This window comes from Ambystoma mexicanum, chromosome 3q (genome assembly GCF_040938575.1).
Source record: "Ambystoma mexicanum isolate Mex_15411 chromosome 3q, UKY_AmexF1_1, whole genome shotgun sequence".
Classification (NCBI taxonomy): domain Eukaryota; kingdom Metazoa; phylum Chordata; class Amphibia; order Caudata; family Ambystomatidae; genus Ambystoma; species Ambystoma mexicanum.
In genome coordinates this window covers 864086417-864110461 of record NC_090926.1, presented here as the reverse complement: position 1 = coordinate 864110461, position 24045 = coordinate 864086417, and the positions used below count along the sequence as shown (strand labels likewise).

Genomic DNA, 24045 nt, shown 5'->3' with positions numbered 1-24045 from the left:
GGACCTTGTCTGGTGGAGCACGGACTACAACTTGAGGATAGGCAGACCCTTCAGGCAACCAGCACCGCAGGTTACCATCACCATGGTCTCTTCCTTGGAGGACTGGGGAGCCACCCTGGACAACCACAGCATCCATGGAGTCTGGTCTCTTCAGGAACAGGAGGCCCATATCAACTGGCTAGAACTGAAGGCGATCTGGCTTGCTCTCAAAGCCATCCTGTCTATCGTCAATGGCAAGACGATCCTCATACAGACGGACAACTCCACCAGCATTCACTACATCAACAAGCAGGGTGGCACCAGAGCTCCTCCCCTATGCACCCTGGCAGTCAACATTTAGGAGTGGGCCTTGGAGAACAGGATGCAGCTGAAGCCTACACTCCCCTCAGGGCGAGACCAACCTGGAGGTGGCCAGGCTCAGCAGGCTGGGTGCAGAAAACTGCGAATGGCAGTTGAGCGATCGGATCCTTAGGGGGATACTTCCCAGGTAGACCTCTTTGCCACCTGGTCCAACAGGAAGTGCCCCCAGTTTGCGTCTTGGCAGGGACAGAGATGGGGCTCTCTGGGGGATGTGATGCAGATTGAGTGGAACAACATGAACGCATATGCCTTCCCTCCAACTCCCCTAGTCCACAGGGTAATCTGCAAGAACAGGGAGGCTTGGCACCTCCTAGCTCTGTGGTGGCCATGGTTCTCAGAACTTCTCAGCCTGTCGGAACAGGCCCCGGTGCACCTTCCGCTGGGTCCAGCTCACCTACTCACAGCAGGGAGGCACGGTCTTCCACCCCACCCCAGAGGTTAGCCCTCGCAGCGTGGTTCCTGAACAGGTCACCTTAAGACACCTGTGCCTGTCACAGGCTATCCTAGACATCATACAGGGCGCTAGAAGCGATGCTACTAGGATCCAGTACAAGAGCAAGTGGACTAAGTTCTGTCACTGAGTAGAATCAAATGAAGTCGATCCCTTGACTTGCACCTTGGACGTTGTGCTGTCCTTCTCAGCACACCTTGCATGCTCGGGGCTGCAAGAAGACGCATGCTGCACCTATTTGGCGGCCATCGGAGCCTACAGGAACTTGGAGGAGGTCTTTTCATCCTCCAACCCGATAGTTAAGATATTTAGCAGGCCTCACCAGGCTCTACCCATCTGTCAAGAAGTCGCATCCGGTGTGGGACCGCAATGTAGTGCAGGGCGTCCTGGCGCATAGACCATTTGAGCCAATGGCGTCCGCAGACATCAGGCTGTTCACCATTAAAAAAGCCCTCTTGGTGGGTCTTACGTCTGCACACAGGTTCAATGAAATCCAGGCACTGGTGGCTTCAGAGCCCTATACTGCCTTTACTAAGGACAAGGTGGTCCTTCAAACTCATCCTGCATTCTTACCTAAGGGTAGTCTCCTCGTTTCACCTAAATGAGGAGATAGTGCTAACTACTTTCTTTGAGAACCCCAAGGACGAAGCGCAGAGGTTACTGCACTATCTGGATGTCAGGCATGCTCTAAAATTCTATCTGGACAGAAGCAAGAGGTTCTGCAAATCGGAAGCGCTCCGTCATCTTCGGTGGGTCAAGGCCAGGCTATCGAGCTTCCAAGGCCTCCATAGCAAGATGGATAGCTGCGGCCATCAAGGAGGTTTGAGGGGCAGCACAAACCACTCCTGGCAAATATGCATGCCCACGCTATCAGAGCCAATGCCATGGCTGTGGCTTTCGAGAGGCATGTTCCATGGCAAGTCATCATGGCGGCTTAATGGGCTCCGCCTTCTGCAAGCATTACTGCTTGGATGACAGCTCCAGCTCAGACGCAGCATTTGGTCAGGCAGTTTTAAGGAACTTGTTTTCTTAGGAGGGTCACCTCTCCAACCTATGGCTACATTCAATTGTAATTGCCCATACAGAATGGAGGAAAGGGGACGGGACGGAGGAGTAATTATAAGTTACTCCCCCTAGTGACTAAGGTACTCCTAGTCCATAGTCCCCTTTCCTCCATACCTCCCCCTTTATAAAACTGGTGTCATTAGGCAGTGGTAATATTGTTGTTGAGTCAAAGGGGACTGAGGAGTGGCACTGGTGTGCGTAGTCAGGGGGAGTGCATGCTCCCAAGGCCGTGCCCCCACACGCCTCTAAATTTAAATGGGATTTTTTCTGGTGAAAAAGTTTGTCCCCCATTCCTAGCGAGGGACACCTATACAGTATGGAGGAAAGGGGACTACGGACTAGGAGTAAGTTAGTCACTATGGTGAGTAATTTATAATTTTTCTCAGCAGCTTCGGGTTATCGTGCTTATCAAAAGTATTTAGTTCAATATTGACCGACATTCATTTCACCCCAGTGGTTCCTTGCTCACTCGCGAGCTGCCCGACCTGCAGCACCCACCCGGTCCACACTTCAGCGTCTGAGTCATTCAGGCTTCTTTGACTCACTGGGTATGCTGTCTCCAGGTGCTGTTCTTCCCAGTGGCAAGCTGGCTGCGGCTGTCGCTGCTCCTGGCTCTTTGCACCATTCATCCTGGATCTCAGCCACCTAGGTTGTACAGAGAAGGAGTCTCTCGGTCACCAGGTGGTATGCAGACCAGCTCTGCTACCGGAGACATTCCAAGTTGCTCTTGCCACAATCCTCTTCTGCTGCAACGGCACTGCAGCACATAGGCGCTTCGGGCATGCGTTTATCTGGTTATACCTCCAGCCTCTCCTGCAAGCGTTCCACAGGCGATGTTAGCCGCACCTGAGCGGGCCATTTATACCGCCCCCTTGGCCTCGGGTGTAGGCAATGTTCTTCAGCTACATAACAGTCTTGGTACTCTGCATCCCACTTCCTCGTGGCTGTCTCTGTCTGTCTGTCTGTCTCTTCTTCGTCCCAGTATCTGACTGGTGTACTGAGAGATGGTGTATTGGAAAAATAGGAAAGGGGACTGATAATAGCCTATAAAGGCTTTGGGGGGATGTCCGATTCCTTAGCAAAGGGAAATGGGGGAATAACGTGTCTTACCCAAGGGTGCCTCATCCCCACTCCCCAAGTCTCCTCCATTGATGTGATCCTCCCTTGCATATCCACCCCTAGGGTCAGGATCCGATGGCCTTTTGATGGTCATCTGGGAGGAGGATATATTGGGGAAAGAAGTGAGGACGCCCTCAAGATTCCTCACCTACCCTTCACCTATGCAGGTTGGATCTGGATGTTTCAAAGGGGAATCGAGAAAGGAAGTCTACTTTTTCTTGATCTCGACCCTTCCAGTGTTCCACGGTGAAACAGTATGGTTGAAGATCCAAAAACCACCACATAACTCGCGGATTTTACTCCTTTCGTTGGCTAATCCATACCAGGGGTGAATGATCTGTGACTAGTCTAATCTTCCGCCCCAATAGATATTACTTTAGGTAGATAATGGCACAGTTGATCGCAAGGGCTTCTAGCTCTATAACGGAATAGTTTTTCTCTCTCTGGAATAGCTTCCTCCTTATGTAGATTATTGGGTGTTCCAAGCAGTCGTGGTCTTGGGAAAGGACAGCTCCTAGTCCCACTAGGGAGGCATATGTCTGAAGCATGAAATCTCTTTTGAAAAATCAACCACTTTTAGAATGGGGCTCTGACAAAGGGTTTGTTTTAAGGTTGTGTAGCACTCCTGATCTTCTTCATTCCGCCTGAACTTTTGGGGTTCCGCATTTTTCAGTTTGTCAGTGAGTCTTGTGGCTTAGGAGTGTCTAAGACTGCTTTAATCTTCTCTTGTTGTGGGTGTATCGTGCCATTCCCCACGAAAAAGCCTAAGTACTTTACTGCAGTTTAAGCCACTTTGCACTTCCTACGATTATCTGTTAACACTTCTGCTCTTAAGACTCTTATGACTGTATAGAGGTGATAGTCATTATCTTCCTAGGTCTTCCTGTGGATCACAATGTCTATATAGGCCCTACAGAAGTGAGAGTAAGGTTGTAAGATCTTAACCATCAACCGTTGGAATGCCGCGGGGACCCCATTTAGTCCAAACGGGAGGACTTTAAAGTGGAACAGGCCTAGGGGTATGGCAAGGCAGTTTTTTCTTTATCAGGACGGTACAATGGAACCTGCCAATAGGCTTTTATAAGGTCTATGGTAGAGCGATAGACGGCGTTGCCAAGCCGCTCAATGAGATCATCAATACGGGGCATAGGCAGGCATCAAAGGCTAATATTGCAAAGTCCATACACAATCTCCAGCTTCTATCGGGTTTGGCTACTAATATGATGGGGAGGATCTTCCTGGATGATGGTCGCTTTCCTCGCCTCAGGTAGTCTGTAAGGTTTTAGGTGTACCACTTGGCCCTCGGGGGAGCGCATATGGTGGTAGAATCCGTTCACCCGCCCTGGATCCTCTTTGAATAAGTCAGTAAATTAGAGGAGTAGGTCATAGAGATCTTGTTTCTGGTTCTTACTAAGTTCAGGAGGGATAAGTACCTTTCTGTCAGAGTCATCGGGTAATAAAGACGACAAAATGGTGGTGGTAGACTCTGGAGGGTTTTCTTTCTACTCTTTTAAAAGGTTGGTATCCCTGGATTTTCAGTTGGCGGTCAGTTTGGGAGATTTTGTAGTTTCAGGGTCTTGTCTGTTCTAGCACCACATATGGTCCATGCCATTTGGATTTATTATTATCGGAGGTTGGCAAGATCTTATGGTGACCTTTCGATTGTATGAGGTTTTCTGCTGTTCTTGTGCATTGGCCATATGGGTTTGAACTAAAGATCTTACCACAGTCATATGTTCTTTAAGACGGTGGGTGTTTTTGGGAAAGTAGAATTGGGCCTTCCTCTCCCTTATCATGTTTTAGGCTTTCGCTTACCTGAGTCTTTGTCAGCAGTTCTTATGTGGTGTACATAAGGCCTCGCCTCACCCGATGCTAGGGTTGTCTGGAAGAACACAGACTGACCTGGCAAGGGGGAAGGAAAAGCCCAAGGAAAAACTCCCATGGGAGTGAAAAAACCTGGGTGAGGATGGAGTGCTTGAAAGGCTGAAGGCTGCTTAGATGGCGAATACTCCAACGCAGGCAAGAGACGAGTGAACACGAATTACTGGATGTGTAAGCAGCAGGCAACTCCACAGACAAGTCGAGCAGAGCGCAACAGAAGCGGAGGCTAGGGAAGCAGAATGCACGAAGCAAAAGTCAGGGAAATAAGGCAAGAATGAAACGGGTATACTGCAGAATATAGCGGACTATCAAATAGCCGGGTATATCCAGCGAACTATACTAGAATTACTGATAAATCAGATTTTATTTTTGATTATACATTTGTACTGGCAACCAGGGAAGAAAGTAATCGTTCATCCCTTTGCTTTGGCAATTAACTTTGACATTCATTTACACCATATTGGAAGATTAAAGCAGACTTTTTGTCTAGGGAGAGGGACATATTGGGGGAGTGAAACAAGGTTGTGTTGGCCCCAACTGTATTTAATGTATACTCTATACAGACTAGGCTTCAATAAGAACCTTTACGCTGAAATAGGGGCAAGGGAAGACATTCCTCTCTAATGTTTAGCCTATTTGGATGACATTGTATTAATGGATACCGCAGAGATCGCCTAACAAGGATCCTTAAATTCTGCAGACATTAATGGTGGTGGAAATAAAAAATTGAGAAAGCTATGAGACTTGCATATAGTGATGACAAATTTAAATGGGAGCTCGAAGGTCATGATATTGACATGGTCATTGAATTTAATTACTTTGGTTTCAAAATTAGTGACCATATGAGATGGGATCCAAAAAATCATGGACATTTACTTTAAAGTCCATCAGTTACATTTCAATAACAATTGCTGGGGCTTCCTCTATTGAAACGAATTAAAAGGAAATTGAGTTCTACTATCTCATATTGTGCCTAGGTAAGGGCAAATGAAGACGCATTGCTTAACCAAACTGTAAGCCAAAAATTATAGGAAACTTCTCAGGCTCACTTTGTCGACTGTGGATGAGCTAATAAATACTGAAATGGATACTATTCGGTGGGAAAACCCTGACAAGATTTTTGCACTTAATGTTGCCACCAAAATCTTTATCTGCCTAGTTTGATTTGTATTAAATGTATGTCCCCAGTAAGCCCCCTACAAAGGGACCTGCATAGGCACACTAGCCAATCATGCCCATTAAGTTATACCATTAATGTTGAATTAGAGAATCTGATCCTCACTAAAAAGGAGGTTAAATCCTCAATGCATCATTAGGACTGGATCAACATGAAGTCTATATTGCCAGAAAATAGCAGTGTTGTGGAATATTTCAACACAATCTTGCATGGCCCGGCACGATATTTTAGCAAATCTCTGTTGTTTTAAGATGAGATCTTTTATGGTATTTTGATGTAATCAAATAGATCCACAAGAAATTAGAGGTGCACGATAGCATGCATCTCGTCATTTAGGGAAGTTTCATTATTGTAAGATTACGGCGACCAAGACGTTGAGACGCCTATTTATTTGGTGAATGCCAAAGGATTTGGGGAAAATGTGTTTTGATTGCAGTATTTAAAAGCAAGGTTTGGAAGAGACAAATATCCGTTTTCCTTTGGGCCTACTGCAATATTGAAAAACTAGGTTTATTAATGGTCATGCATTGTATGTAAATTCTAATCTTATGATAATAATTGTAATGTTTTTTGGACTCTTGTATTTTGTTCTTTTTACATTGAAACATTTGTAAGAGTGTCAAAGGTTTCCATGTAAACTAGCAAACACTTTAAAAGAAGTTAACCTGTTTCAGCTATAAAAGAGAAACATTAGGGGGTAAGGAGCACAGAAATATGATGAAAACAAATCCAAAATGCTATTTGAGATGTTCTATGTTTGAATATTTATTGGACCTTTTCATACCAAAGACTGTAAAAATTAAAATCTGTGGCAGCAGCTCCCAACTTTACTTGAATATTGGCAGTTATACAATGTATTGTCATACCATCTCTCTTTATCTGCCTTTAGAGACAGGACCGACTATTAAATGCGTTTTGCAGAGCCCACGAGTCAGACTTGCTAGAAGAAAGCCTATACGTTGAGTGGGTAAGTTATATACATACATACTGGGAATGTGATACTGGTAATTCTTTCAAGTGTTTTTGAAGAATAGTTTTTTTTAATTAAATAGTACAATTGTTCATTTACAGCTTCACCTGTTACTGGAATTAAGTCAGCCTGAAACAGCAATAGAGATAGCTGCTGCTGCAACCGAGCGATTTAGACATTCTGTAGAAATGTGGCAAACAAGACTACAGGTCCTGATGGAATTAAAGAGTAAGGATATAGCTCTGCGAATTGAGGAAGGTCTTAAGCAAGTGAACACAAAGGTGCGTATTTGAAATAATTTAACCACAGTGTTTGGGTGAAGCCAATTGGTACAGACCAGGCATCTCAAGGCTGTGGTTTCGGGTATCTATAATTCCCATGGGTAAGTCTCTTCCTTTTTTTTCCTTCTATTTGTCAGAAGCACCTCTCATGTTGAAGACTTATGAGGAAGAGTGATGAAGGAAAGGTGAATAGTACAGACACCCTAGCTCCCTAAAAAAAAAAAAACATATTTGCATTTGCCTCTCCCTTTACGGGGCAGATATACAAATCCCTGCACCTTTCTGCATACCCTATTTTTATCATATCTGGGACAGGGCTAAGGATATGTGCTTCTATATCAAGGTACACTTCTTAATGGATTTAATTTGCTGTTCATTTCATGGTTCATTTGGAATGATGTGAGGGGAAGAGTAGCTTGGAGGATTGCTGAAAAACAAGACCACTGTGAGCAGCATGGGTTGGATAACTGGACCGGCACTCTGAGAACAGAATCGTGCGTGATATGCTTTGTGCCTGGACTCTAAAAAAAAAAAAAAGAAAGAAAATTGAATTGGGTTCTTATAGCGCACTTCATGCATGATTTCGCCCTCTGAGTGCAAGACTGGGTATCAAATCCATGCTGGTCATGGTTGTCTTGTTTACAAGAAGAGTGTGTTGCGCTTTAGCTATCCTCTGCTCCCGCTACCTCAGTCTCTGGAAATACTTCTCCTAGGCGAGAATGTCTTTCAAACAGAAGAGTGGCACCAGTTAGTTTTAAAAGGTATTATTCAAAATGTTGTACTTTTTGCACTGTATGTACATTTCTCAGAAGAGGACTACTGCAGGAAATAAAACCCGGGATTGAAGGTGGTTGGATTTCATCTGGAACAGTTGATGATGGACTCAAGGGGACGATGGTTCTGTGCTGCCTTTGGGGAACTAGTAAACCCTTTTACTTGTGTAACTGTGTTAGGCAAAGTTTGTATGCAGTACCCTTTGGGACCACTACACACAACTAGGACTACAGGTGTAAGCAAAACCAACCTTTGGTATAAGTCTATACTACACAGTTTTGGTAGCGGACCTGAGCAGCCAGGCTAATCTCAAGAAGGGAATGTGAGCAGTAATGATGTTCACAGAGGTCCACAATCGCAGGTGTCCAAACAAACTCTTACACTCAAGGTTTCTTGATAAATACTTATCAATTTATGTATCTGTCAGTTGTAGAACATTCATAAGAAGGAGGCAATACAATCACACACAAATATACTTCAATACTAATTCAGAATACTTTTCAATAGGAGTAAAAAAGCAACGATTATTCGAACATGAAAGGTTACAATTATTCTTAGACAGTGCAAATACTTTGAGTTCACCAGAAGAGTCAATTCAATTGGCTAGGCCAAAGTCAATGGGCTAAAGTCTTGGATAGTATAAAGCGGTTCTGGTAAGTAAACAGTAAAGTCTCTGCCAAAGATCTCAGAAGTAGTTTGTAAAAAGAAGAATCATATGTTGGGTCAAAGCTGATTAGGCCTGCGAGTTGCAAAAGTTTCAAGCACTTTCACTGCGAGAGGTAAGTACTCTCTTATTCCACAGTACCTTACAAATTAAGAAAAACATGCAGCTGAAGACTTCTGTCCTGCAGATCTCGCTGTTCCTGTGTCTCAGTCGTTGGGGACAAGCGGGAGGACGTCGGGACTCCTGCACTGCACAGAGCTGGTCCAAAAGCTGCCACTTAGCAAACTTCAATTCCGATAGCTTTAGTAAAGCACACAAACTGGCGTCCCTCTCCCTGGTTATTCGGATTCCTGCAGCACTCTGAGGAAAAGGCAACCAGCTCCGAGATTGGTATCCAGGTGGCTTACTGTCGAGTTGATTGGTCCCATCAACTCAAAGGGAGAAGTTGTCCTTGTAGGGGCTTCTCTGTCGAGGTGAACTAGGCGATTCAGACCTGCAGCAGGGCTTCCCCGGGCAAACCAACGGTCCAGGAGTTGCAGCAGCCGTCCTCTTCAAGCTAGTCTTTGGTTTTATTCGTTCCAGTGGTCGACTCTGCCTTCCAAGCCAAGAGACTCTCCTTTTATTCAGTTCTCACCCATTCATTCCGGTCTAGCTGTCACTCACCCAGCAGGGTGACTGTCCTTGCCGGACAGTCAGCCAGCCAATAACCACATAGTGCATTTGGGTCTCCTAGCAGACTAAGCACAGGGAGTTTCAGGCACCTCCCTCACTTCCTAACCACCCCAAACACTCGGGCGCCAGAGGCGGTCTTCACTCCTGAAGCCTGCCAAAGGCGAATGAACAAAGGAACCAAACTAGATTTGGCGCGCAGAGCAAAACTCTAGAAGGACCTTCCCACAAAGAAATGGCGAAAAAAGACCAGGACCTGTTTTGAACATGGCTCCCATGATTTAACGCTACCGGTGTTCGTGGTCGGGAAAAATCATGGTAGTTTGTTGTAAAACCACTGTCGCCAGCCATTCGGGGAGGAAAGGGTAGCATTTGACTGCTACATGAGTATCAAGTAACCCCTACAGCACTCTATAGTAAGATAGGGTGTGCTAGGTCTAGGAACTTAAGACTAGTAAAGTCAATTTCACTTTACTTACTCTGGGAAACAGTAGTTTATCCCAGAGAAGGTATTTCAACCTTGGGAAAGCCTGGAAAGGTTTCCCTGTGCCAGTGCACTGAGGGTGCTGTGTGACACGAGTGAAAAGATGATGCCTATGGAGTTGGTTAGACTCCATAACCAAAAAGAAATAAACACAGAAAACAATTAGAATTAAAAGTACAAAGTTCCAAAGTTCAGCAAAAGAGCTGGGGGTCTCCAAGGTAGAGAGGAATTGGCACATGAATTCTCCCTAACAAACCGTGAGTAACCAATAAAGCCTGCCTGCAAGGACTTCCTCCTTGGTACACATAGTCATAATATGGCTGGCCGCCAAATGTAGACTCTCATAGAGACAATGCGAGTTGTACCAAATACCAAAATACAGAGACAAATAAACAAATGAATTTGTTTACTGCACATTTGCAGTAGATGGAAATGCTAAATCATGTTATATCGCCCAATGGGATCTAGGGCTGCAGGGGTGTCACCAGCTCTCCTTGTACAGTTTAACAGGTTTGGGGATTGCGGGGGTGTCCCCAGCACTTGCAAGTCGGGTTTGTGCCATTGTACAATGGCACAGGTAGCTGTGATCATTGCGCACCTGCATTTTTGCACTCAAAATTTCTGACTGCAGTATTTTCGGGCGTGCAGTGATCACATAGATCCCACAGGAAACCCACATACAGTTCCAGCGATAATGCATAGGGACAATATCAGATCCGATAATCGGTTTATTAAGGCCTTGTTCTTCCCAGTATAATGCTTTGGAAGTGTAAAAAGCTTGTATAACATCCACATAAGGAACAAAGCATACACTAGAAAGTGATGAGCTTAATTTTCTGATGCCTTGAGTATTTTTCCCCTTTTGAGTTTCAACCAGATCTCTCTGAGCACTTGGGTCTTATGTATATATAGTCACCAAATGTGTGTGACTACCACAAGGACACCTCTTAGTCTTCCTGGGCAAATAGCCTTGCACAGGCAGAGGTTCGAGTTAATGTAAGTGTAACTTGCCATTTTGGAACTCCAGTAGCCTTTTTCAGTCCTACAGACTGTCAAAATTGAGGTCTCTAGTTTGAAAATAGAGTATCCATGAAACTGCAATTTCTCCAGCATGGGGTCTGGCATGGATTCACATGCTCATGAATATTCCCCGTCGTCAGGCTGGGAATCCTCGGTAAAGAAAAAACCAGTATCAGTTTCGTTTCTGATCTGTCTTTCGTAGTAACAACCAATCACTGGTCTCTGCGTCATACTGACCACAGCCAATGACTGCCCTCTACCTAAGCACCGCCTCTGGCAGCCATCTACTGATTTTTACCGCACGTTCATGTGTTGGGATCCTCGTGCTATTGCTCTCGAGCTTTAGTGCTATTTTTCGCGCTTTTTCACAAAAAACTTCGATTCTTTCGGTCAAAAGAGCCTCAAGCTCCACCGATCCTACATCCGATCAACGGGGACCCGTGTCGGATTCGTCTGTGCCCCTCAAGGGTGAAGATTTCGTCGAGCTACACTTCGGAGGACTCCAGAAGCTTCTCAGGCCCGGTCTCGGAGATGGCCCAGGAGAAGGGAAGCTCGACGCCCGGAAAGCTGTTCAGGGTCTGCCCTGGATGCCAGCTGCAGAACGTCTTTAAGGAGGACGAACACTCTTTCTGCCTTTACTGCCTTCATGAGGACAAGACGCACGTGGAGAAGGACTGTGCGTTTTGCGGCAACATGTCGGAACGGACCATGAAGGACCGCCATCAACGTCTCGCCAACTGGCTGGAGGGTAAGAGCCCATCTGGCGAGAAGAAGAAGAAATCCGAGCGGTCTTCTAAGACCTTTGAGGGCGCCCCGGCGACGGGGGCCCAACATAAGGCTAAGCACCGCGAGTCCGCTGGCACCGGGAGCGCCGAACGGTCGGGCTCTACGGGCGCCAGGCAGGGCGCACCCTCCCCGGCACCATCAACCACGAGCCAACGCTCTGGGTCGGGTAAGAGGAAGGCCGAGCACCCGGCGAAGCTCCTGGAGAGGCCCCGGTCGAGCTCTAAGGCAGAGGAGGAGCGTGGCAGTGCCCCCTCCCTCAAGGATAAGGCGGTGAGCGCACCTAAGGTGGTGAAGGCCTTGATCCATCCGACCAAGCCCTCTATCGAAACGGTCGCGGCGGCCCTGGCTCAGCCTGTGGAGGCTGCACCAGTGGTGGCGACCTCGGGGCCCAGAATCTCCCTGCCTCCTCGGAGGGAGTCTTCTTTTGTGCCCATCGATAGGACCCCCGTGAAACCCCCCGTGAAACCCTCCGTGGGGAAGAAGAAGGGGGGGCAGGGCGTCATCGTAGATTCGGCCTCAACCTCAGAAGAGGAGCTGATCGAGGTCTTAAGCCACGGCCTAGGCGTGGAAGAAGGCCAGCCCGTCGGAATGGACCCCGACGCAGGTGACGACGACGACATCGTCGAGGATACCGACGGGGCCCCTGCTCGCCCGTCGGACTCCCCTCTGCCAGCGCCGCAAGACAACTCGGCGGCCATTTTGTTGGCCATACAGTCCTTATGCTCCGAGATAAGGACGAGGCTACCGTTACCGACGGAGGAACCTCGCAGTGCCTCTGTTGGACGAAATTTGGGATGAGGGCCTTTCCCTCCTCAAGAACCCTTCCACGACGCCAGCTAGAAGAGACCGGTACGAGAAAAAGTACCGGGTCCCGGACACGGCCCCCCTGTGCCTCCGGGCGCAGCCTACCCCGGATTCCGTCGTCTCCGCGGCAGCCAGGAAGAAAGCGGGGGGGGGGGGGGGTGCGGCCTCCACATCGACTTCCCCGCCGGACGGCGAGGGAAGGAAATTGGATGCTATTGGACGTAGAGTCATCTCGTCGGCAGCGACAACGATTAAATCGGCCAACGCCTTGGCTATCGTGGCTCGCTACGACAGGGAGCTCTGGTACAAGATAGCTCCCCTGCTGGATTTTCTGCCGGACGACAAGAGGGCGGAGGCCCTGCAGGAAGGTGAGGTGGCCTCGGACCACGCCATCACCGTGGCGACGGACATCGCCGACACTGGGTTCCGCCAGCTGGGCAACGGCGTTTGCCTTCGACGGCGTGGATGGCTCAAAGCTACGGACTTCCGGCAGGACGTCCAGACCAGAGTCCTGGACATGCCCTTCGACGGGAACAATCTGTTTGGGAAGACCGTGGACGATTCCCTTCAGGCCATCAAGGTGGATACTGAGACGGCCCGGGCCCTTGGAGTTCTGCAGCAACGACGGACGCCCTTTCGGAGCAGCGGAGGCAAGGGCGCCTCCAAAGGTTCCGGCGGCGGTTTCGCTTCCTACCGTCAAGCGGCCCGCTCGTCGTCGCAAGAGGCCTACAGAGGACGAGGCAAGTCTAGCGGACCCCGCCGTCGTCGCCAAGGAGGTCAAGGCGGCAAGGCCGCGTCCAAGCAGGATTGAACCGGCCGTGGGGTCGGGCCCCCACCGAAGCACCCCGGTGGGAGGCCGGCTGGCGGGCTTCGTCAGCGTGTGGGAGTCCATCTCCACCGACCGTTGGGTGCTGGATGCCCTGGCCCGGGGCCACGCGCTCGAGTTTCAAAGAAGGTGCCCGCGCGCCCCCCCGTGGCCAGGAAAGAACTTCACGCCCCTCAACTTCTCCTGGAGGTAAAGGCGATGCTCAGGAAGGGCGCCATCGAACTCGTCCCAAAGGGGCTTCGGGGCTCCGGAGTCTACTCGAGATACTTCCTCGTGAAGAAGAAGACTGGAGGATGGCGCCCCATCCTAGACCTGCGACGTCTGAACAAGTTCATCAAGGCGCAGAAGTTCCGGATGGTCACCCTCCAGCACGTCCTGGGTCAGCTGGAGGAAGGAGACTTCCTATCGTCGTTGGATTTGGAGGATGCCTACTTCCACATTCCCATCCTAAAGGGGCACCGGAAATTCCTCAGGTTCGTGGTCCAAGGGCGTCATTACCAGTTCAAAGCCCTTCCCTTCGGACTACGGTCGGCACCCAGGGTATTCACCAAGTGCCTCGCACCGGTGGCGGCGCAGCTGCGCCGCGAGGGGATTCACGTCTACCCCTACCTGGACGACTGGCTCATCCGCGCCAAGACGAGGGAGCTCGCCGTGGTCCACACGGCAAGGACCGTCCAACTCCTCACGGACCTGGGATTCTCCGTGAACTACGCCAAATCCCACCTGGTGCCCGCGCAAGTCGCACTGTTTCTGGGAGCGAGGCTCGACACAGTGTCCCTTCTGGCCTCCCCGTCGGAGGAGAGGACCAGGACCATCTTGGGCAAGGTGCAACGGATGTTGGTGGCCGACGCGGCCAAAGTGAGGTCCATCAAGTCCCTCCTCGGGATGATGTCTTCCTGCATCTACCTCATTCCCATGTGCAGGCTCCGGATGCGCCCGTTGCAAGAATTCCTGGATGCGCGCTGGATCCAGACGACGGGCAGCTTCGAGGAAAGGATCAAGCTCGACGAGAGCTTCCGACGAGCGATACGGTGGTGGGGCACCCGCGCGCATCTGACGGCGGGCATGGACTTCCAGGCCCCAGCCCACCAGGAGACTGTGACCACGGATGCCTCCCTGGAAGGGTGGGGAGCGCACACCGAAAATCTGCACGCAAGGGGACTCTGGCTCCCGACGGAGAAGTCCCTGCATATCAACGTCCTGGAGCTCCGTGCAGTGTTTTGGGCCCTCAGGTCCTTCCTTCCGTCCCTCAAGGGCAAGGTGGTGAGGATCTTCACCGACAACACCACCACCATGTTTTACATCAGGAAACAGGGCGGAACCAGGTCCCCAGCGCTGTCCAAGGAGGCGCAGGACCTGTGGCATTGGGCCGTCGCCCAAGGGATTTTTCTGGTGCCGTTTCATCTGGCAGGGATAAAAAACACCATCGCCGACTCACTCAGCAGGGAGCTGCGCTCGTGCCACGAGTGGGAACTACGGCAGGATCTAGTGGATCGCCTCTTCCGACGGTGGGGCACACCCCAGATCGACCTGTTCGCGACGGCGACGAACACCAAGTGCCGGAGGTTCGCCAGCAGGTTTCCCCAGACGAGGAGCATGGGCGATGCTTTCTCGTTCCCCTGGGAGGGCCTGTTCCTCTACGCGTTCCCTCCTTTGCCTCTGCTAATCCGGCTCATCAACCAGCTCAAGAGGTCACGGTGCAGATTGATCCTCGTCGCACCTGCGTGGCCGAGGCAGATATGGTTCCCGGACTTGCTGGACTTGTCAGCGTCCCCGCCGATCAAGCTGCCGGCGGACGCGGATCTACTCTCCAGGGAAGGAGGCGCCATCCTCCACCACGACCCGAAGTCGCTGAACTTGCAGGCCTGGCTCCTGCAGCGCTAGAGTTTGGAGGATACGACATACCGGCCGATTGCAGAGAGGTTCTTGCAAAGGCCAGGGCGTCCTCGACTCTTAAATGCTACGGACACAAATGGAAGAGGTTCTCTGTCTGGTGCCGCGCACAGAAGATTAACCCTCTACGGATTACGGCTCCCCAAGTACTGCCGTACCTGCTGACGCTGGCCAAAGCTGGTCTGGCACACGCGTCCATCAAGATTCATCTTGCTGCGATCTCCCGATACACCAGAACCACGGGGCGGACGTCCTTATGGTCTCATCGAAGGGACTGTTCAGATCGTTCCCGCCGGTGAAGGCTCCGGCCCCGGCGTGGGAGCTCAACGTGGTGCTGACCAAGCTCATGGGACCTCCGTTCGAGCCTCTGCACTCGGCCCCGTTGAAGTTTCTATCGTGGAAAACAGCTTTTCTTGTGGCCATCACCTCCGCACGACGAGTGGGAGAGATCCAGGCCCTTTCCTGCAAGGCCCCGTACTTGACTTTCCACGACACGAGGGTAGTGCTCAGGACGCACCCCTCCTTCATGCCCAAGGTACCGTCGGACTTCCATCTCAACGAACCCTTGGTGTTACCTGTGTTCTTCCCGTCGCCTTCGTCGCCGGCTGAGAGGACTTTGCACTCGCTGGATGTAGCTAGAGCGCTGAAGTTCTACGTGGACCGCACAAAGGGTTTTCGGAAGACGTCACAACTCTTTGTGAACTTTGGACCTGTCAATCAGGGGAAGGCTCTCTCGAAGGCTTCCATCTCCAGATGGCTCTCCGGCTGTATCATGTGCTGTCACCGGTTGGCAAACCGACCGCTGCCTAGCCGTCCGAGAGCCCATTCCACCAGAGCGATCGCAGCTACCACGGCGTTCCTATCTGGTGTGCCCCTGCTGGACATATGCAGGGCTGCTACGTGGAGGTCGACGCACACCTTCACGAAATTCTACTGCGTCGACCGGGATTCCAGGGAGGAGTCCAGGGTCGGCCAAGCAGTGCTGCGCAACCTGTTCGCCTGAGGTGAGCCTGGTGAGGAGGTAAGATGCTTAATGTTGAGTTGATGTGATGCTTGATGTTGAGCCTTTGCCACCTCCCGTGGTTGTGCATGTGTGTACTGCTATGTATTCTTTATTCATGAGCATGTGAATCCATGCCAGACCCCATGCTGGAGAAGGAACAAGTTACTTACCTGTAACTGTTGTTCTCCAGCATGGGTCTGGCATGGATTCACATGCGAACCCTCCCGCCTACCCCTCTGCGGCTCTTCACTTGGTCATACTGCCACTTCACGTGCTTCCAAATCTGAAGATGGCTGCCAGAGGCGGTGCTTAGGTAGAGGGCAGTCATTGGCTGTGGTCAGTATGACGCAGAGACCAGTGATTGGTTGTTACTACGAAAGACAGATCAGAAACGAAACTGATACTGGTTTTTTCTTTACCGAGGATTCCCAGCCTGACGACGGGGAATATTCATGAGCATGTGAATCCATGCCAGACCCATGCTGGAGAACAACAGTTACAGGTAAGTAACTTGTTCCTTGCTGCACTTGAATGATTGAGTGTAGACTGGGAATAACCTTGTAGATTCATTTCTTACTGGAGTTCCAGCTAAGAGTGGACGGCTGTGTCTTGGGGCCTCATTACTATAAGCTCCATGGCTGCCTCCGTTCCGGGCTCCATTACCGGGTTCCTGCAATGGGGACTTACCGGGTTACTCCGAGATAGGAGGACCCGGTAAGTCCTCCATGCAGGAACCCATCCCCATTCCCATTTGAGCCCCCATAGGGCTCAATGGGAATGGGGAGGTAGGTAATAACGGGCAGATTACATCTGGCCCGTTATTGCCTCCCTCTTCCCCTCGCAGGACACGGAAAGCACGCCTGGTTTTACCAGTTGTGAATTCCGGGTCCCGCGATGGGAAGCTTGTAATCGGTGCTCCCGGAATGAAGGGGGCCGACCGGCCCCCTTCACTCCGGGTGCGCCAGCCTTATAATGAGGCCCTTAGAGTGGGGATGTGTGGAATTCTCTTTGAATCCACACCCCTTAGGTTTGCTAGGAAGGGTTAACCTTACTCCTGGTTTAGGGGGTATATGCTGCCACTCTGCATCAGAAATTTGTCACCTCCAGAGATTTATCTCAAAACTCCTTTAGTGTATGGATCCTTTTCTTCAATTTTCCATTAGTCCCTCACTCCCCTTTAAGAGCTTATCTTCTTTCTGATCTTCACTTGAATCAGAATATTTTATTACCTTCCCTCCAATTTATAGGGGGACGCTGATCCTCCCACCCCCTTCTCCTCTTGAGTCAGAGTGTACCTCCATTGTGCCCTTTTTGTGTCATTTTTACTGGCTCCCAGGATGAATATCTCTCTAATTCAACCTTTGGAGATTTGTTTGGCTATTTCTAAGGCCTATAGGTCTGCTCAGGTGCCTCACCCCACTTGTACAGACTATGTGCACAGGGATGATGGTTTCCTCATTAGCAGCATGCTTGGGTGTTGCTCAGAGTGATATCCATTTGGCTCCCACCTGGTCTTCTCCTAACACCTTTTTTCTCATTATAGATTGAAAATGATGATCCTGATGTATTAGTTTGTAATGTGTACTTGGATCTGCATTTTTGTAGGCCTACTGTTATGCATGAAACATCCCTGTGGGTTTGCATCAGTTTGCTTTGCATGGTGATTAATTCAATATCCTCCATTATGCTTGGTGTATCCTTGTGATGTGGACTGGGATCAGGAAGACAGATGAAGTGGCAATGCCCCAATATACTAGCCTCAAGGCCTAAAACAAATGGTATTGCATCGCCATTTGCGATATAATACCACAGAGCTGCTTTTTATTTACTTAGTAATGTCGCACAAACTGTAAGAATAGCGTTTGGAGCATGGGGTGTATGGAACTTTCAAGAGAGGCAAAGGCCCCTTGGCTGTGAGAAAGTTTGCATAGATTGTATCAATTCATGGCCCGACCGCCACACCAACGTGTTGCTTCTGCTAGTGGAGCGCATGTGCGATTGATAAGCAGACCGCTACTGCACCTGGTGTTGCTTTACTGTCATGGACGTGTTAAGAGGGCAGAGGACATAGGGCACCAGCGCTGATGTTCTCTATCTGCAGAGATAATCTTGCATCCCATGCTGTTGATTGGGAGGGATGCTCAAAACGGCCTCTTTAATGATAGAACCTGTTTGTTTATTCATGCAATCCACAACCAGTTTTAAGGATTTACACCTGCTGGCTTGATGAGTGAGGGCTACTCACTCCTGGGTCTGAGAGGGAGAGTTTTACAGTGCACATTATACCAGGAGATAATGGTAGCCCTATCTCCAGATAGGAGATACAACAGTCGGGAAGAGAATCGCCTCTTCCCAGCAACACCAGGGATAATAGCAGAGACCTACCACTGATGGACTAGGCGATCAGGTGACTAGAGCATTTGTCATCGTTCTGGTTTTCAGCTTCACTTCCGGCCTGGAACGTCACTTCCGGCAGCCATCTTGGATTGCTGACCACTTCCAGCGGCCGTCTTGAGTTGGTGACATGACATTTTGCAGCCATCTTGGATCAGCCTGATCTCCAGCTGAAGGCCACAAGAGGTTTTTCTGGGAACAACAATCGGGACGAAATTGCCTCATCCCAGCAACTCCAGAGCCCATAGCAGAGAGACCAACCACTGATGCTCTAGGTGATCAGGTGACAAGCATGCATGTCATCCCTTCAGAACTCCCTTGAGTCGTCCAGCCAGGGGCGTCCCAGAGAGGGGCAGAACGGTTAAGGGTGAAGACCCACTGTTGACTAGCCTCTTTGCCTATAAGCCTTTGCTTTCTTTCCTGCGGCCCTGGTGAGTACCCCAAGCTCCCTAATTACTGTGCTATTTCTCCACACTGTGCTACTCACCTATAATGCATTCACCCCTGCTCCTCCAACTCCCCTCTCCCTACGCTTTCTCCAATCACACTACAAGTTCCTCCTTGCCTATTCCTATCATAAAACTCACAACTTGAAACTCCCACTACTCCTCTCTCGTCCACCTACTTCCAACAAATAAAGCCAATGCGCTAACCATACCTCTTCTAACACCTATCCACCTTGGCTCTCTTCCTCTGAGACTCAACTTCTCTACTCTGTTGCATACAGACGGAGCATTCAATGCTCAGTTGATGCTGAAAGGAAAAGCTTCCTTTATCACTGACTACTTTCACTCCAGCTCTCCTCGACGATCTTGCTATCACTGGATTTCTCCATCTAATGCTGCCACTGTGGTGTCCCAACATGACTACAAACTATCCTCCATCCACTCTTTTCGACTGACTGGCAGAGGTGGAGGCATCGGATTACAACTCTCTTCCCACCTCAACGTCTCACAAATCTTCAATGCAACGTCCTCTCCTACCTCTTTTGAATTCACCTGATCTACTATTGCTCTGCCTCACTCGGTTCACAAAATCTCCATCTATCGCCATCCTGGTCCCACTGTACCATTCTTTGATTCTCTTTCCATTAAACATCACTCATTCTCTTATGTGGGATCAACTTTCCTTCTCCAACCACTTCTCAAAAATCTTAACTTCAGTGTTTTCTTAGTGACCACACTCTCTGCCTACCTACCCACACAGGGGGTAACTCTTTGGTTCTCTTATTCATCTCCACCTCTCTCTCAGCCTCAAACCACTGTCACACCATCCCTATTTGATCACTCAGTTGCTTCCACCACCATCGCCTTCCCACCCTCTGACCTCTCGTTACCACGTGCCTCTTTTATTACTAAAAGGACATTTAAACCTTCTGCCATTCCTCCCTTTCTCTCTGACCTACAGCACGCACTCTCCACCTTCACACCTAATGCCTCTTCTACCAACTCTGCCGTCTCCAGCTTCCAATCCCTACTATATGACTCATTCTCCTATCACTTCCGACTGCTTCCTTTCACCCCTAAGTCTCAGCATTCTCAACCATGCGTCAGCCCATTTATACGCTCTCTCTGCATAGGCATGCGTCGGCTGCTGTGCAAATGGAGGAGTAACCACTCGCATGAGGTGGCACTGCAACACTACCTCTCTGTTCGGAACTCTCTCAAGGTCTCTTTAGTGAAAAGGGAACTCTACTGCATCCTCTGATTCTCACGCCAACCATCCTGACTGGCTACAAGGCACCCTTAACTCACTCCTCACAAATCTAGGACTATCAACTCCACTCTCAGCTAATTGCCTAGCCTAATGCTTTGCTGCAAAAATTTTAAAAATTTGAGTCCGTCCTGACCTTCCTCACACTCCCTCCTCCTACATTCTACACTCTGCGTATTCTACCATCATCCTCGGTCTCCATCTCCCACTTCAGTCACACTAATACTGAAGATGTCCTAGCTCTACTGATGAAGGCTAACCCCTCTTGTGCCCCATCAGACAAAGCTTGCTTCTCAGCTAGTCATGTCTGTTATCCCTTTAGTGGCTTTTGACTTCACTGAACACTTCAACCTGTCCTTCGGCTCTGCTTGCTTTCCCTCTATTTTCAAAACTGCGACGGTCATCCCAAAAAAGGGGCTGACCCATACCTACAAGCTAACATTCGTCTCGGTGCCTCTCCTTCCGCACTACTCTAAAGTTCTTGAAAGTGTTGTGTTCAACCGTCTTACCAATTTCTTAGACATACACAACTTTTCAGACCCCTACAAGCAGGTTTCCCCTCCTGTTAATTTTATGGAAACTGCTCCCATGAATGTCTCAAACTTCTTCGCCTCTGCTAAGCACTACAACCTATCCTCTATCTGAATTCTCCTTGACCTGTCTGCTACCTTTGACACTGTCGATCACTCTGATCTCCATAATACTCTTTCTTCTTGGAATTCAGGTTCAAGCCCTTGTCTAGATTGAATCCTACCTGGCACCTCGCCAATTCTCTGTCTCCTGGAGCAACAACACCTCAACTCAGCCATCTAACTGTTGGTCTTCCACAAGGCTCTGTTTTGTGTCCGCTCCTGTTTACACTCTACACCTCTTCTCTTGTGGCACTAATCTCCTCCTTTGGGTTCTCATACGGACTCCTTTGCAGACAACATCCAAACCTTCTCCTGTACTCTTTTGATCTCTCAATCAAAATTTCCAACTGTCTATCTGCCATTAAATATTGGATGAATTTGTACTCTCTGATGTTAAACTACTGTCAGGTTTCCTTCCCCTATTCAGGCTATTTTCCCTTATTCAAGTTTCTTTCCCATTATTTCTCTTTTATTATCCTTTTTTAGATTAGCCTTGTGTGGGTGGGAAGTTTTCTATTGTAGTTGGTTTGGCCTTAACTTCCTGATTCAGAATCCTGGTTCTCACCCAAGGCAAAATGGAGTTTCACAGTGACAGCTCTGATTGGTTGGAAACCACTGCTGAACAACAATGAACATTCTAAACTGTCACTCTTTGCCTTTCATCATCTAAACCCCAGCTGAGAGGACGTGTTTAGTGGCTGCTCCTGCTTTAGACTTGGGCCTGGTGGATTTTATCCTACAGGTGTTAGCAGTTGAGCGGCTACTTTCTTGGGGGTTTCAGGAGAAGCTATCAGCTGTCAGGAATTCGTTTTGAAGACAGGAAACTCTGAAGATTTTTAAGAAGTTGTGCTGGAGATAAGTGACTTTGTTTTAAACTGCAGCTCTGTTTATCTTAATGACATTTAAGTGAGAACTCGTAAAATTTAACCTTTGAATTTATATTTTTGAACTTTGCGCGAGCGAGTGTTTTCCAGCGCGTGTGATTCGTAGCGCGAGAATCGGCTCGCCGCGTTAGAACTCTATAGCGCGTGTGTTTTCAAGCGCGTGTGCTTCCAAGCGCGAGAATCGGCTCGCCGCGTTAGAACTCTATAGCGCGTGTGTTTTCAAGCGCGTGTGCTTCAGCGCGAGGACTCAATTGCGCGTGTGGTTACCTGCGCGTGTGTTTTAACGCGTGTACTCGACCGCGTGTGAACTCTTTTGCGCGTGGGTTATAAGGCGCGTGTGAATAGGCGCGGAAATTCATCAGCGGGGAGTTTACAAGTGCGTGTGTTATCTGCGCGTGATTCCGTTTGCGCGTGAATTCTGCTTCGCGTGTTTTTACAAGCGCGCGTGTTTCTTTTGCGCGTGGACTTTCTTTACAGTGCGCATGTTCTTCAACGCAGGAAGTTTTTAACGTGCAAATCTTCTGTATAGAGATTATCCGCGTGTGTGTTTTGCACGTGTTTCTTCAAGAATTCACAAACTTTATTGAATTGTAAAAAGTTTGAAAAATAAAGAAAAAATAAAGACTATTTAACTGGACAACTAGTGAATTTTGGAAAAAAAGGCAAAGAGCAAAACTTTCCAGGTTTGCTCAAATTAAGAAGTTGCTGTGAATTTCAAGAGTCTCAAGGAAGAGAGATTTTCAGCTTCTTTACAAGCTTCTCTAAGAAATTTCAAGAGAAGAACCAGGTTCAGCTTTGGTTAGCCTTGACGCAGTCAGCCTGGTGTTTTGTTATCCACTTCCCCCTTTCCCTTTTGGGGTGTAGTTTGCAGAGCTGAATTGAAAACCTAGTTCTGAGAATTACATTTCAGGGGGATTGTCTGGGGTTCAGCAGCTTCCGCGGACGCAGGACCTGACAGATCTACCAAAACAGAGGTGCTCTTCTTCCCTGCCAAATGCAATCTCCCATCTCTTCTTCTGCCTACCCTGTTCCCACCTGACGCTCTCCCCTACTCTTCTTCAGCTAGAAACCTCAGCATCATCTATGACCCTTCTCACACCTTCTCTACTTTCAGCTCCAAAACTGCAACAGCAGCTCACCTCGACCACCTAAATATTAGGAAAATCATGTACCTCCTTTCTTTCAACACCACTAAGCATCTCTTAACCACTCTTGTCTTCTGTAAACTGGACTACTGTGCCAGCATCCACTTTGGTGTCCCTAACTATACTTTCTGTCCTCTCGGCAGGATCATTCGCTTTGCTACCAGGACTCTTTGAACTCCTTCACCTCACATCTACTGCTTCATACCGTCAACGGGCTGGATGGCTGATGACGCAAAACAGGGCTAGATTTACATTTCTCCAGCATTGGATCTTTCATGGATTCACATGCTTAGAATATTCCCCGTCGTCAGGCTGGAAATCCTCTGTAAATTATATAGACCTTTTTCCATAGGAAAAATGTAGACACTTTTGTGTCCTATCTATGTTGTTTTGGGCCGCGTACGCCTGCGCCAGTAGGACGTAGAGGTAGAAGTAGCCCCGCCCCCGCTCCCTCAGATTTCAACCGTCTTCCAAAGTAGTGGGATTACCTCGAGTATCTGCTATTTTGCTAGGTTGTGCGTTCTTTTTCTTCGACTTCCTTCGAAAATGTCTGGAAAGGCGTTGTTTCGTCCGTGTGCTACATGCGGTCTTAAGAAAGTGTATGAAGGTGATGGGCATATGGACTGTATTTACTGTCTTCACCCTCATCATTCGGCCGACACGTGTGAGATCTGTCAAGGCTTCTCCCAGAAGACCCTGAAGGACCGCAACAGACGCCTGGTGAATTGGCTCAATGACGGGGCGGGTGCGTACCCTGCATCGGAGGTAGGCTCTACTGCCTCGAGATCGAAATCTCCAGTGCCCCCTCGTCGCTCTGCGTCGGCAGAGCCCCTGACGTAGAAACCACGTTAATCGGAAAAACCCCCCTCTGATAAACATCCTGCGAGGGACTCTTCTTCGAAGAAAACGTCTTCTTCCTCCTCATCAACTAAGGAGAAGAAATTGAAATCCTCCTCGGGAGACCGCCATGGCTCTACCTCAAGTCGAGCGTCGTCAGCCCACAAGCTGAGTTCAAAAACGGCGAGTGCACCACAAGGCTCTGCGCCGAAA

At 49.1% G+C, this 24045-nt stretch overlaps 1 protein-coding gene across 1 annotated transcript in view; it reads left to right on the top strand.

Moving 5' to 3' along the window:
* UTP6 (UTP6 small subunit processome component) overlaps positions 1-24045 on the top strand; it is a 483780-nt gene that overhangs the window by 300435 nt on the left and 159300 nt on the right. Inside the window, exons 13-14 of the mRNA XM_069654957.1 lie at positions 6943-7020; positions 7125-7304. Of these exons, the coding sequence (XP_069511058.1) occupies positions 6943-7020; positions 7125-7304 (258 nt within the window). The remainder of the gene's footprint in view (positions 1-6942; positions 7021-7124; positions 7305-24045) is intronic.